The sequence below is a fragment of the Myodes glareolus genome, chromosome 24, assembly GCF_982192425.1.
Source record: "Myodes glareolus chromosome 24, mMyoGla1.1, whole genome shotgun sequence".
Lineage (NCBI taxonomy): Eukaryota > Metazoa > Chordata > Mammalia > Rodentia > Cricetidae > Myodes > Myodes glareolus.
In genome coordinates, this window is record NC_142049.1 from 46135138 (window position 1) to 46150013 (window position 14876).

Below are 14876 nucleotides of genomic sequence, written 5' to 3' on the forward strand. Positions count from 1 at the left end.
CAGCTTGTGTCAAGTTGACCTAAAGGCCGCCAGGACACTTAGGTAAGCAAGGCTTGCTTGCAAGATACCTGGAGGTCAGCTGAAGAAATGACTAGCCAGCGTCAGGGCTCCCTAGTTTAGCATTTTGTTATTTATAAATTTATTATGTATCCAGTGTTGTCTGCATGTATGTCTTCAGGCCAGAAGAGGGCACCAGATCCCATTATAGATGGCTGTGAGCCACCTTGTGGTTGCTGGGAACTGAACTCAGGACCTCCGGAAGAAAAGCCAGTACTCTTAACCTGATTTCTTCAGCCCACCCATCAGTTCTTACCTATGTGGGTTTGGGGGGTTGAATTTAGGGCTTCAGGTGGTAATCACCTTCACCAGCTGAGCCATTCTCTGGACCTAGATTAGAGCACTATCTTCTTCCTTAGTGATGCTTATGGTCAATTGCCAAGGTTTTACTCAATGTAGTGTCCGTGAACATGGTCACCTACATACAGGGAAAACACCCATCCACATTAAAAAACAAAAACCTTGATCAATCTACTTTTAACTTTTGAGCCATAACCCCTCACTACAGTGGCTTGAATAACCTCCATAGACTCATATTTGAATGCTTAGAAGTGGCATTAGGTGTGGACTTGTAGAAGGGAGTTTGTCACAAAGCGGCTTTGGGGTTTCAAATGTCCAAAGCAGGCCCAGTCTCTCTTCCTACTGCTTTTGGATCCTGCATGCTGCTATGCCAACAGTGGACTAAACCTCTGAATTGTATGTAAGGCAGCCCCTGTTCAATGCTTTCCTCTATAATAGTTGATGTGGTCATGTGCCTCTTCACAGCAGGAGAAACCCTAAGACACTCACTGAATCCGGGAGTTTGGGATTCATAATTCTGGCTAACCAGTAAGTCCTAGGTCTCCACCTCCCCAGTGCCTGTGAACCCTGGGGATCCAATGCTTTACTTGTCGTTTTTCTAGAATGGTCTCACTATGTATGTAGCTTCAGCTGTCCTGAACTATGTAAATCAGCCTGGCTGAAATGCAGAGACCCACCTGATCTGCTGGGATCAAAGACATACCCAACTTTGACTGGCTGCTCAACCGTGTCTTAAATAAAATGAGGAGTAATCACTGTTCAAGGTTTATTTGGTGCTTTCATTGGCATGACACTTGGGTAGTTAGTTGCATCATCCATATGCAGATCTTACATTTTACATAATATTTCAATGTACACTAGACACATAATACACAAAATAATATCCTTTAGAACAGTTATGCACAAGATATGCACAATGGATTTACACACTGGAGCCAGGTTATGACTAACTGGGAAATCATTGGCCTAGCCATGTCTGGTGAGGGTGCATAGCCCAGACACAGCAGGTTCACAGGGTAACTGAAGCCTGCACACAATTGGCAGTGTCTTGGAGACAGTGGGACTGTCACACCAACCAGGTCACCACTACACAAGTACCACATAGCATCAGGGTAGAGCTGTGGGAACACAACTGCCCTACCCACAGCTCAGATGAGGAGACAGTGTGCGGTCTCCATAGAAACCCTGCTGCAGTCCGGACAGTGAAGCGCTAGGACATCTGAGGACTTTTAGAACTGCAGTTCCTTCTGGATCCCCCAGAGCGTATCTGCACTCTTCTTCAAGCGGGCTTCCTCTTCAGAAGTCAGAGTCACCTTCACAACATCGGAGATTCCATTTTGTCCCAGGACACAGGGGACACTGAGGAAGACATCATCCTTGATTCCATAGAGACCCTGGACACAAGCGACAAGAGATTACATTTGTCTTACATCCTCAGGTTTCCTGGGGTTTAGACCTTCCACAATTATAAAGCTTTTTTCAAACGAGTGCTGATCTATTCTATTCCAGAGATGCCCAGCTATGATGTGATAATGAACAGTGCAATAGAAAGTCATTAAGACATCAACAGCTAGGCTTGGCACATGCCTGTCATCCCAGTACGTGAGAGCTAGAGGTAGGAGTTCAAGGTTATCCTCAGCTACATAACAAGTTCAAGGCCAGGCCAGTAGACATCACCTAAGACCCTTGCCTCAAAAAACCAAAAACATAAAACAAACCGAAGTCTAACTAATGTACACAATAAATTACACTTGCCAATTTCTGTAAGACTGGTAACTGAGCATGATCTCCCACCTGACCCAGTGTAACTTAGATACCTTCAGCGCTGACGGGACATTAATACCACAGGTCAGCTACTTCTTTCCAAAAGAAAAGCATTCAGGAATGGATGAATTTACTTCAGTTCAGTCAGTGACTGGGGGCTTCCACTAGTCTGCTCAAGACTTTGCAAGGCCAAGAAACAAGTCTGTAAAATACATATGCCTCTGCAGATCCATTACCTTAATCATGGTGGAAATGGGGTGCACCCGCCTCAGATTCTTCATTATGCTCTCTGCCAAGTCAGCCACAGAGAGGCCAATGGCCCAGGACGTATAACCTTTCAGCTTGATCACCTCATAGGCGCTGTGGAATAGAAAGGATGGGAAAAGGTAAAGAAGAGTAGGGAAGGACAAGAAAAATAAAGATTTTATTAGACATGTTATATAGTTAAGCATGACTTTTGCCAGTTGACACCCCCACAATTGACTAAGTCTTATATATTGATAGAAGGAATATTACATTGTCAAAACAACAAAACTAGCGATTCTCAGAAATGAAATATGGAGGAGCAGGTGAGACGGTTCGGAGGCTAAGACTAGGGCTGATGGCAGAAAAACAAGTGAAATAGAATGTGTTCCTAGGATACATGAGACTCTGGGCCCCAGCACCTCAAAGAAAATGTGTGGTGTCTGGAATGAGATGTCTTCCAGAAGAATGGGGCATTCAAACATTTGGTCTCCAGCTGATAGCTATGTGGGGAAGGATTAGGAGGTGTGGTCTTGCTGGAGGAAGCGTGTCACTGGGGGTGGGCTCTGAGGTTTTAAAAGACAAGCCCCATTGAGTTCTCAGCTACTGATGAGCCAGCCTGTGGCCTTCTATCTATACCTCTGCTCTGCCACTATGGACTCCAACCCTTGGGAACAATAAGCTCAAACTTTCTTTTGGAAATTGGTTTGGTCCTGGTACTTATCAAAGCAAGAGAGTCACTAACACAAAATCCATGAAGCAAGTACAGTTGAAGCAAGGTCTCGAGCGAGACAGACTGAGAAGCAAAGCTCACTTGTAGCGTTTCTATTATTGACTTAAGAATCAAAGTCAGGGCTGAGCAGTGGCGTAGACCTTGAATCCCAGCACTTGGGAGGCAGAGGCAGGTGGATCTCGATGAGTTCAAAGCCAGGGCCACACAGAGAAAAACAACCCTCCAAAAAACAAATGAAAGAATCTAGAGCATACTAATACCCATACTATCCAAACAAAGAAGTTGACTGTGCTTCTATTTGTATAAAATAACTTTTGTTACAAACATCCTGTCTCTGGGGACTGCAGAGGTAGCTTGGCGGCTAACGAGACTGGCAGCTCTTCAGGACCTAGGTTTGTCTGTAACTCCAGTTCCAGGGAATCCCGTGCCCTCTTCTGGGCTACATGGATACTGCATGCATGCTGTACAGACAAGGGCAGGCAGAACACCCATACACATACGAACATCTTATAAAGAGTTTAAAGATCTTTCTGAGTGAATTAATGTATTGTCAAGGGTAGAATTTGTTTGACCTTGCTTTAAAAGGTCTTTTTGTGTGTGGCAAATCCGTTTCCAGATGGAAAAGTGCTGAACTAGGTTCCATGGAGATGGAACACCTTACGTTCCCATTGCGGGAATGGGAGGACAGCGAATGTCCAGAAACCAGTGAGCACCCCTACCTGTATTTGGTGATGCTTAAGAAGCACTCAAATGAAGAGCTTTTAAAAATCGTAACCTTCCAGACAGACAAACTTTCGGTCTCTTACCTGTCAACCACCTGCTTGTGAACCTCCTTCCACTGCTCCTTGTCTGCATCGGAGCCCAGGTCTGGGTTCAGATTCTTCAGGGAGACACCAGCGACATTCACACCACTCCACACAGGCACTGCAAGAAACAAGCAGCTTACACCACTGTTTCCACACAGCAGCACAGAACAGTAACTATGCCCCACCCCACTCCGAGCCACCTTTCTACCCTCATCTTTTCAAAGATGGTCAAGATTACCAAAGCCTTGACTTTTAGAGCGTATAAAAGCAGAACTGGGAGGCTGGAGAGACGGCTCAGGTTAAGAGCATTGCCTGCTCTTCCAAAGGTCCTGAGTTCAATTCCCAGCAACCACATGGTGGCTCACAACCATTTGTAATGAGGTCTGGTGCCCTCTTCTGGCCTGCAGGCATACAGACAGAATATTGTATACATAATAAATAAATACTTAAAAATAAAAAATAAAAGCAAGACCTGACAGGGTTTCTCTGTAGCTTTTTGGAGCCTGTCCTGGAACTAGCTCTTATAGACCAGGCTAGCCTTGAACTCAGAGATCCACCTGCCTCTGCCTCCTGAGTGCTGGGATTAAAGGCATGCGCCATCAGCACCTATACATTCTAACCTCTCCTAACCTACTGGAAAGTGTGGGCTATGCACTTATCATCAGTAAGAAAGCATTCACACTGGAAAGGGGATTGATTTCTCTGGCATAAGAATCTGAGGATCACATAAACATAACCAGCTCAACCGCAACCTAACAGGGTTTCCCCACACTGGACCTGGCTGATCTTGTCAGGGCAGGTGATTCAAGTTTAAACTGCTGAATGAAGTAAATAACTGAAGTTATCCTAAGAGCTGTGGTTACCATGTCCAGGGGCTGAGGGCCTAGCTCAGTAGAGTGTATGCTTAGTACATGTGAGGATCCTGGGTTCAATCGCCAGCATCAAGATGAATGGACAAATGAATGAACCATGGTGGCTCATGCCAGAAATTCCCAGACAAGAGACAAAGGCTAGACTGTTGAGTTCCAAGCCAGCCTGGGCTACAGAGGAAGACCCTGCCTCAAAATACTAAAATCTGCACTTTTGCCTACACGGCAGAAGAGGGCACCCGATCTCATCACAGATGGTTGGGAGCTGCCATGTGGTTGCTGGGAACTGAACTCAGGTCCTCTGGAAGAGCAGCCAGTGCTCTTAATCTCTGTGCCATGCCCCCAGCACAAGTTCAAGACTCTTATTCAGTAAAGAAATGCTTAGAAGATGTTGTGTACCATCCTTTTGTTTTCACAATGAGAAAATGAACTGGTATTAGAGAGACTTACCACTGGAGTCCCCGTGCTCCCCCAGGACCCAGCCATGACAGCTTAGTGGGTGAACACCCAGCCGTTCTCCCATCAGGTAACGGAACCGCGCTGAGTCCAGGTTGCAGCCACTCCCGATGACTCGGTTCTTGGGAAAGCCACTAATTTTCCAGGCCACGTAGGTCAAGATGTCCACTACAAAAAGAAAAAAAATTAGATAACTGACTACAGGACATGACTTTGACACGGTTAAGACGGATCAGCACTTTTGTTAGCATCTTTACTATGTAACTCATGTCCAGTTATTCAAAGCACTACTTAAAACACTGCACCAATTAAGATAACATTACTCAGTTACTTCTCCGAGATCACGAGTGAGAAACTTTGCAGCTACATTCAGAGGCATTTCATGTTTTAGGTGAACTACTTTTATAGAAACACAACTCGATGGAAAATTAATGAACGCATTAACGCACACACGTCGCCATGAACCTGAAGGTGTTCAGAGTGTCTGCTTTTGCAGCGGCCTCACCTGGGTTGGAAACAATGAGCAGCTTGCAGTTTGGACTGTACTTGACAACGTTGGGAATGATGAACTTGAAGATGTTCACGTTTCGCTGGACCAGATTGAGTCGACTCTCTCCCTCCTGCTGACGGGCCCCCGCTGTGATGATGACCAGCTTGGAGTTGGCAGTCACGCTATAGTCTAGAGACAAGACCAGAGATGGAGGTCATTTCCGGGAACTTTGACCTACCCAGCAAAAATTTGGTCCGTAAACCTTTGTACACAGCAGATGGAGATCTGTTGATGTTCAGATGTGTTTGGATGTGCTGTTTGTAAGTGTGGCCTCTTAAAGACTGGAAAGGTAATACTGACGCCTTTCTCATATGGCACGTTTAGCCACATTTGATCATAATGGGAAGGAATTCAGGTTATCTCATCCTGTCATCTCCTTATGTCTGTATTTCTTCCTCCCCTGCTCCTCTTGAGGCATGCACTACGTACCTCTGCCTGGCCTTAAAGACATGCACATTTTCTCTTTTCAGCCAGTCGCTAAATTGTTGCTGAGAGTTCAGCAGTCTTGTCTACCCCGCTTTCCTCTCTGCTTTCATTTGCTCCTGCAGGCCCTGTGGCCCGGGGCAGCTGACCCAGAGAGATGCCTATTAGGTAAGAGGTCAAAGACTTTCAACCTTGTGTTCCTGGCTGGTGGCAGCTAAGCGTAAAAAGGTCACATAAAGAACTTCAGCTGCACAGGCCTCTAAGGTGAAGTTCTGAGTCTGTGCTAGCTAGCATGTGATAAGAACATTTAACCAGGTGCAGTAAGGCTGGGTGGGACTGCCAGTCAGCAGCCAGAGCACTTGCCCAGGGCTCCATCCTAGCAACACACACTTGTAACAATGTAGATTCAGAACTCCATACCTATTAATTCAGAGGATTTGAGAGCTAGTGCACCTGTACCCCAAGGCCTGCCCTCTGGCCTTGAAAGACGGAATTGGAGAGGTGGGATTTCAGGCCTAAGAAAGAACTTGAAACTTAAAAGTCTAATACGGACTAAAGGAAGGCGGCCCCACCAACCTTTGCCAGAGACAATTTTCGGTGTTCTAAGGAAAAGGCTGCCGTGCTGAAGATCCATCATCTCTCCCTTCAGTTTGTCTTCCATGACATCAACAAGGGCAAGCTCATCCGCCAAGTCCTAAAAGACAAAAGTTTTAGGTAAATGGGAAAATTATTGAGGGTTTTCAGGACATGCAGTCTCCTGTATTCCAGGCATAGGAGTCTCTGTCAGGATACACTGGAAGTCGAGGCAGGCCATTCAACTCACTGCTTCCCAGACGGCGCCATGCAGCAGACTCTAGTCTCTCTCCTGAAGCCTTCCTACAGAAGGAGCTTTCTGTGGGGGGGCAGCTAGTCACTACTGTCCAGTACCAAGACTTGGGACTAGGCCAGGGCACACAGCTCACAGCGTGGGAGAGACTTTAAGATGGGGGAGGGAGGGGAGACCCTGAACTAATGAAACCTGCAAAGCTAGGCATAGCAATGCACTTTTAAAGCATCACTTGGGAGGCATATGTACAGTCAAATCCTGTCTTCAGGTAGAGAAAAAAACATGGGTGTGTGAATAGGAGGAAACCCCATCCTCAAAAAAAAAAATTTTTTTTAACATTTGGGAAGCAGAAGCAGGAGGATCTGAGTTTGAGCCAACCTGGTCTACAGAATAAGTTTCAGGACAGCTAGGGCTGGAAGCTGCAAAGAGAAGCCCTGTCTCAACCCCTCCCCCCACATGTGTGTGTGTTTTAAGGGCTTTAGTAATACTATAACATTCTTCAAAGCCAGGTGTGAAGTTGCACAGCTATAATCCAAACACCCAGGAAGATGAGACAGGAGGATTGCCTCAAGTTTGAGCATAGCTTGAGCTACATAAGAAGAACATTCACTTTGTCTCTATTTCCCTCCATGGAAAACTGTTGTAAGTCAGGGAATGGTCGGTTTGGATAGAAGTTCAAGGTATCCCACCCAGTAGGATTTTAATTTTTACCATATATACATATAAATTTCAGTTACAAAATTACTTTAGAAGTGGGCATATAGTTCAATTGTTACCTAGCTAGCATGTGGGAGACTCTGGGTTTATTTAATTCTCTGCGCTGAAAAGGTATAATTAAAGGGACTCTTCTTGTTCTTTGGACACGCGAAAAACACTGCAGAGCATTTTAAATAGGCCTGGGTCTGATACCCTCTGATACTGTTACTTTGGATAATCCTTTTTGTGTATCACTATGTTGCAAAATGTTTCACAGGCAGGCTCCTTTGAATGAGCGCCTGAACCTTAAGTTTTATACGGGATGTGACAATGGAGAGGTGCTTCCCCCTATGTATGGGCTTGTGACATGAAGGACCCCCACTTACCTTCATTAGGATACTGATGGCACAAGCCATGCCAACAGCACCAACCCCAACAACCGTAATCTTGTTCTGGGGGGCCTGTTCTTCCTTAAGGAGATTCACAATCAGCTGGTCCTTGAGCGTTGCCATCTTGTTGGACTTTGAAGCTTTTGGGACCTAAGGTGAAAACATTTCGTGTGACTGAGGCCTCTCCAAGGTATAATCACCAAGTGGCAGCCTTACTTTGCATCCTTTGGACTACTTTCTATTAAACGACAAGTGACTAAAAAGGGCAGAAGTGGAAAAAGTGGCCATAATGCCAGGGGGTCTGGTCTGACTCTTATCATGCAGCAGGTCCTCACCTTGAAATGAAAAAATAATGCCGAGGTCTCGGTGTAAGTGTAGCCTCCTGAGGAATTACTCATTTTGATTAGTCACAAAGGGGATAACCTTTCCTCGAACAATATCAGAACTGCCCTCCCACTCTTCTCTCAGCACCCAGAACCCTACAGTAAGTAGGGTGTCAAGTTGCTCCAGGAAGTACCAAAAATCAAGAGCAGAGGGCGCCAATAACGGACACAAGAAGCGACCCTAAGGCAAAGCAACGTGCTGAGTCCTGCGCATGCGCAGGCTTGCGCCGCCGCTGCCGCCACCCCCCCGCCCAGGAACCCACAAGTTTTATGACCAGCCCGTATCCGTAGGACTGACAGCCGGACAAGCCGGTACGCGTGCGCAATTTCGGAACAGGGTAGTAGGATACGTCTAGTGGCTGCTGGCCATGGACGAGACTGCCAAGAAGGCAGTTCGGGGTCAGACTTCGGACCTTATTAAAACCCAAAGCACATTTAAGCATCGTGAGGAGGCCTTGCCGCCAGGGTCAGATTTCAAATGCCAATACCAAGAACCAGGTGCTTTTAACCACCCACCCGCCAAGGCGGGGCCTCGTTACCCAGGATGAGGCCGCTAGGAGAAATTTACAGTTACGCAGGATCTAAGGCCTGGAGCCCCCAGAACCACGAGGGGCACATTTCCCCCAGCAAGCCCTACATCTGTCTTTGAAATTGTTCCAAAACACAAAAGGACCGGTCAAGATCTCTGGGCAGGCAGCCCAGGGCCATCAAGTTGGAATCCGGTCTTCTTACAACCGCTGCTATTTCTAGACAATCTTAAAGGGTTTCTGCAGGCTGAGGGCAGGGAGGGGTAGCTCTTCCTGCAGAGAACCGGCCTCACCCAAACCTCAGTTCCGGGCTTCATTTTGGTAGGGTGCGTCTACTTCCACCTGTGATCCTATCGGTGCGCACCGCTCAGCTACAGGTTTCCTCCTTCTGTTTGGGGTGCAGAGGGCTGTGACTCTTCCTGCTCTATCTCCGTACACAGCTTAGCGCGATCCTTAAGCCCACCAGGAACCTCGTAACATATTGTATTTGGCCCAAAAGCGCCCTATAACTTGCAGAAAGCACCCACTGCACCAAGCCCACGCAAAAGGAAATGCAACCCTCACGGCTTCTCCCAAGTACCCACCCGGACGCGCTGAGGCTTTTTCGGTCCCTATGGACTAGAGCAACCGGACCTCAAGCTACGCACGGGCTCTTAAACCTAGTGGGTCCTTCCCACCCTTCAAGGCCAGTCACCCCCTAGGCTTTCCCCAGCCACCAGGCTCGCCGCCCCAAGCAGGGCGCGGTCGCCTGCTCCATTCCCTAGAGCGCAGGAGCCCACGTGTGCGGGGGCTGTGGACCCTGGACCTCCACCCCGAGTAGGGAGCTCCCGTGCGAGCAGCGTGGGGCTCAACCATACCGGTAGTGCACGATGAGCAGCTTCTGGCGCACAGCAGCGTGGTATGGGTTCGGCGACAGAGGCTCCAGCACGCCGAGCCGCGCGCGGGCGGGGCCTTATATGGAAGCTCAGGGTGACGTCAGGGTGGGAGCCCAGCGGACGTGCGGGAACCCACGTGTACGCTAGGCCGGGGACGGGCGTCCAGCGGGGCGGGCGGGGCCCCGCTGAGACTAGGGCAGCGCGCGCAGCCCCACGGCCCCACGTGTGCAGCGACAAGTCCAGGAACTGCCAAACTCACATGGTCCACAGCCTCAGAACCAGGATCCCAAAATGCATCAATCCCCGCTTGCTTTTCCGTAAAACGTGTGGGACTCAGGGAAACCTTGGTCACTTGCTGTTCCCAGCCCTTTCTGGCATGCAGCAGGCCTCAGTAAACACTGAGGGAAAGCACATGCCATCACTGCATCGGGTCTTTCTCCTGCTACCACACTTACAAGTGCCAGGCCAAGAGGTGTCCCAGCTTCGGAGGGCTTGCGAGTGACTCGGGTCTGTACCCTACCACCCCATCCCACAGGCATTTGTGTTCCAGCCTTACCAAACAGCATCTGCGCCCAAATTTCACACCCCCTCTGGCTTTAAACTTTTTTTCTATAGGCCTGCTTATTACCGGTTCCTATTCCTCGCCCAGCCACTCCTACATTGTGTGTGAATCTTCAGGTCGTCCACCACTGGGACAGGATGTAAAATATAATTTGCAAATGTCCTTAGTGATAGGAAGGACCTCGTGAATTGTGGCTTTCAGCCCTGATTACCAACCTCCTAGGAAGGGAGGTGTTCACTGAAGATGAAGGTCTATTAAAATCTTGAACAGTATTTGAAGGGTTTCTGGTTTCGGGGCGCTGGAGCTGCAGCGGCACTAACTCCCAGAGAGAATGACGCTTAGAAGACCCTACTTGCCCTCTGCCTGTCTTACATCTGGTGCTGTCTGTCCGTTGTGATTATCTTTTATAATAAACAGAGCAGTCTAGGAGTGTGGCCAGGGCCAGGACACTTGCTTTGCACGCACAAAGGCCTGGGTTTGATTCTCAGCAGAGCATAATAGAAATAAAATATTAAAAAGTCACAACAATTGGACCTGGAGAGGTGACTCTGCCATTAAGACCACAAAAGCTTGTAACTCCAGATCCAGGGAATCCGACATCATTTTCTGGCCTTCACAGAGCCTCCCTTCCCTATATACAATAATTAAAATTATTTTTTTTTGAAAGTCAGAACAAGAGAAATGAAATCCAACTTTTAAAATAAACAATAAAGGTGTGTCTATGAGTTTTAAGAGCCAGCCATGTCATTGGTGAGGTGGGGGGGTGTGTTGGGAACACCCCAGTTTAAAGTGGCTGGGCAGAAGAAACACAAGTCAATCTTGTAATTATGGTCTCAGGAGAGGACCTCTTACGAGATTGAGCTGTTAACCTGTGCAGTACAATGCTCCAAGTGGAGCGTAAGCTGAGGATGCCCAGCCCAGGTTCATGTGCTAGGAAATCGCTTTATGTGGAAAACACATGTACACACACGTCTGTCCCCAGGAGTATTCTGGGAGGGATGCTTGTTTTTCTTATAGTCACCTGTATACCCACAGAGTGGAGACTCCATCTTCGCTCCTGCCACACACACACACACACCTTGGCCTAGACACCCTTCAGGGACCCCATTGCAGTTGAGGGGGGTAGCGTTCTGCTCCTTTTCTGAGACACAGATGGGCCTTCTTCCTCTCAGCACTGTTCATCAGCATCTCAGGGCCAGCCTCCAGAAAGACCCATAGTTGTGGGGTTCTGGCCTGCAAAGGGAAAATTTACCCCGCTTCCAGAAAACCAGGCCATCTGTTTAGTTGATTCTAGATACTGTTGGATGCCCAGAGACCACAAACAGAGATGAGGGGTGGGGTACAGGTTATTCTGAGGTCACTAGGGACAGGGCAGCTTTCAACAATAACTCAGGTGTCTAGGCCTGTGGGACAATGTCCTTATTCAGTCAAGGATGGGTCCTGTCAGCTTGTTAAATAAGTCCCAGTTGGAAGGAGGAGATTGACAGAAAGCCAAGAGTGGATTGGGTCCAAGAGCCTCGCAAGAAAGACCTGTGAAGGTACCTCAGGCAGGCTCCAGTCCCCTACATCAGGACACCCAGCAACAGCCACTCCAAACATGGCCTTCCTCCTCCAGGTACATCAGCCACTTTCTGACTCCAGGATGAACAAGAATGGCACTTGCAGGGGCCAAAGGTAGGCCTCTCCTTGCTTGCCTTCACTCTGACTCTTTGAAGTAGAGAAGAGCATTCCCATTTTCCAGATGAGGAAACCAAGACTCAGAGAGAGTACTTGTTATTACTTTGGGACACTTTAAGAACTAACCACGCCCACCCCAGCCACTTTGGACCTCCCCCGCAGCCATCTTTTCTCTGGTGTGTGTGTGTGTGTGTGTGTGTCTTTGTTCTCTCTATGTTTGTCTATGTTTTCCTTTAGCTTTATGTATAGCCTTATGTCCATTTACTCTGCCGTACACCGCATCCAGCGGCCTGACTCTGGCGCTCGCCCGGGAACCCTGACTCCCCCGGTCGAATGGCGCTGCCACTTGCAGCTGCTCCGCGAGCTGCCCGGGACATCCCACCATGGTATTATTTTTAAAAAAGAACAAAAGTACTGACTTTTCCAAGCCTGTGCAGTTTCTAAACAATTTCAGCCAGGACTTTAACCTGACACTCACTGACTCTTAGCCTGTCTTTCTCTCTCCAAGGTCTCATGCTCACAAAACCCTGCATAGGACAAGAAACTACCCAGGGGGCTCAAGCCAGTCTTAGGTGCAGGAGCCACCTAGGTGGCCCTGGGTGTCTCTGCCTATCTGCCTGCTTTAGCAGCGACGTTGTCCTTTTCTGCGCTCCTATCTTGGTTCTGATTTTCGGATTGGACAGGACCTTCTGTCACCAGCTTTCCCGAGTCTCCAGATTGGAGGTGGCAGATGGTGGAATTTCTCAGCCCCCACAATCAAGTGACCAAGCCCTCACAATGAATCTGTACGCTCTGCTGTCGTTTCTGCTTGCCTGGAGAAATGTGACCGATACAGTCTACAGTGTAGACCTTCTATGCCACACACCGTGGAACTCATAAAACGGCTCAGGAAACCTGTCACAGAGCAGAACACCTGCCTGAGCCCCGCCAGCTCTTCTTTGGGTACAGTATCTTTAAAGGGAAACTCTACAAAGAAATCCTTTGACTCGGGTACTGTCTGGGCTCAAAGAATGACTGGTACCCAGAATGTACTGTGAGGTTTTTCCTAAGATCGGCTTAGCCAAAGGATGGTGCCCACCCAAACGGTACCGTGTCTCTCTTCCACTAGCGTTCCAGTGGTCTCCAGTGAGTCCTTGAGAGCACTCAATGGCTCCCATTGCCTCCAGGATCAAACTCTAATTCTTGGACCGCACATCAGGTCCTGCATAATGCAGTACCTATAGCCCTCTCTGACCTTATCTTCTACTTTCCTTTGTACTTTCTGTGTACCAGGTTCAGGGCCACTCCCCCATCCCTCAAGTGTATCCCATGCCGCTGCACTCCCTCACGCATGTATTGCGCACCACCACCCCACTCCTCACACACGTCACGCGTGTATCACGCACCACCCCACTCCTCACACATGTCACACATGTATCGCGCACCGCCCCACTCCTCACACCCCTCAAATGTATCATGCACTGTCCCATTTCCAGTCTTCTACCCAGGCAATTCCCTCTACCTGAATACCCTCTCCCTTGTCACTAGGCCTGACTTCCGGAGCCCACATAGTCAGAGACCAAGTACTGTTCCTTGAACTTTGCGTTGACTCTTGTCAGTAGCGCGGTGTTGCCGCATGTCTTTCATCCCAGAACTCGGGAGGCAGAGGCAGGCGGATCTCTGTGAGTTCGAGGTCACCTTGGTCTACAAGAGCTAGTTCCAGGACAGGCATCAAAGCTACACAGGGAAACCCTGTCTCGTGAACAAATTTTCAAAAATCGACTCTCGTGTTTGGGCGTCACCACACTCTGAGAACTAGTGAAAAGGAGCTTTCCTGTTCGTCTCCCTAGCCCTGGGCACAGACAGTTTCTGTTTAACAAGCTTTATTTTGCATTAAAGGCCTGCTATGTAGAGAGGCCACAGTAAGTGCCAGGGCTACAAAATGAGGAAGACAGTCAGCTGTGGTGCATACTCATAGTTCCCAGTTACTCATGAAGAACAGAAGAGGCTGGGAAGATAGTTTAGGCTCATGAGTTCGAGACCAACCTGTACACCATAGCAAGCTCTGCCTTCTAAGACCGAGATAGAGGGACTGACAACATCCTCCTCAGTAGTAAAAATCCGAGAGGGAAGCCAGTCTTGGCGGTTTACATACCTGTGATCCCAGCACTCGGGAGGCAGAGGCAGGAGGATCAGAAATTCAAGGCTAGCCTTGGCTACGTAGGAGACTTGGTCTCTAAAAACAAGCAAACAAAGGCAAGCAAAGCAGAATAGTAAGTAAGAATAGTAAGTATCAGTCCCCGAGGAGAAAGCACCAGCTGAGGTCACCCGAACGACAAAACCAGGGCAGGCTTTCTGAAGAGGCAGCTTCAGAGCTGGGTGAGAAAAAGATTTCAACGGTGTGGATCAAGTGTTGAGAAAGTGGAGAAAAAGGGATGAAGCAATGCTGAGACCACAAGCTACAAGGCGTGTTTGGTTGGGATGTCTTTAGCCTCTGGTGTCAGGCTAGGACAACTGATTTGGGTTTTGGTGGTCGGAAGTCACTGAAGTTTCTAGAGAATGGGAAAGACAGGGTGAAAGCAAGGTGTCTGAAAGGCCAAGGCTGTCGGAAAGAGGGTGCCTTGTTTGGTGACCATACACAGCACACAAGCAGAGGACACGTGAGGACACAGAGGAGGCCTGTAGCCACATCTGTCCAGGACCCTCCACACCCCACAGCCCCTCTGAACACTCACTGCCAGTCTGTCTGTTTTCACCTTGT

The 14876-nt window shown here is 48.4% G+C and overlaps 1 protein-coding gene across 2 annotated transcripts; it reads right to left on the minus strand.

The window, feature by feature from the left end:
• Positions 1-1109: 1109 nt before the first annotated feature.
• Positions 1110-10002, minus strand: LOC125395582 (L-lactate dehydrogenase A chain). Of its 2 annotated transcripts, none has more exons than XM_087901600.1 (8): positions 9880-10002; positions 8110-8262; positions 6778-6895; positions 5734-5907; positions 5223-5396; positions 3904-4021; positions 2358-2481; positions 1110-1751 (listed from the first exon to the last, which is right to left on the minus strand). In XM_087901600.1, the coding sequence occupies exons 2-8, from the start codon at positions 8233-8235 to the stop codon at positions 1587-1589; spliced, it is 999 nt and encodes a 332-aa protein (XP_087757726.1). In that variant the 5' UTR covers positions 8236-8262; positions 9880-10002; the 3' UTR covers positions 1110-1586. The 2 variants fall into 2 exon arrangements, with proteins under 2 accessions (XP_087757726.1, XP_087757725.1); XM_087901599.1 differs by lacking the exon at positions 9880-10002 and adding an exon at positions 8448-8525.
• Between the last annotated feature and the right edge of the window lie 4874 nt (positions 10003-14876).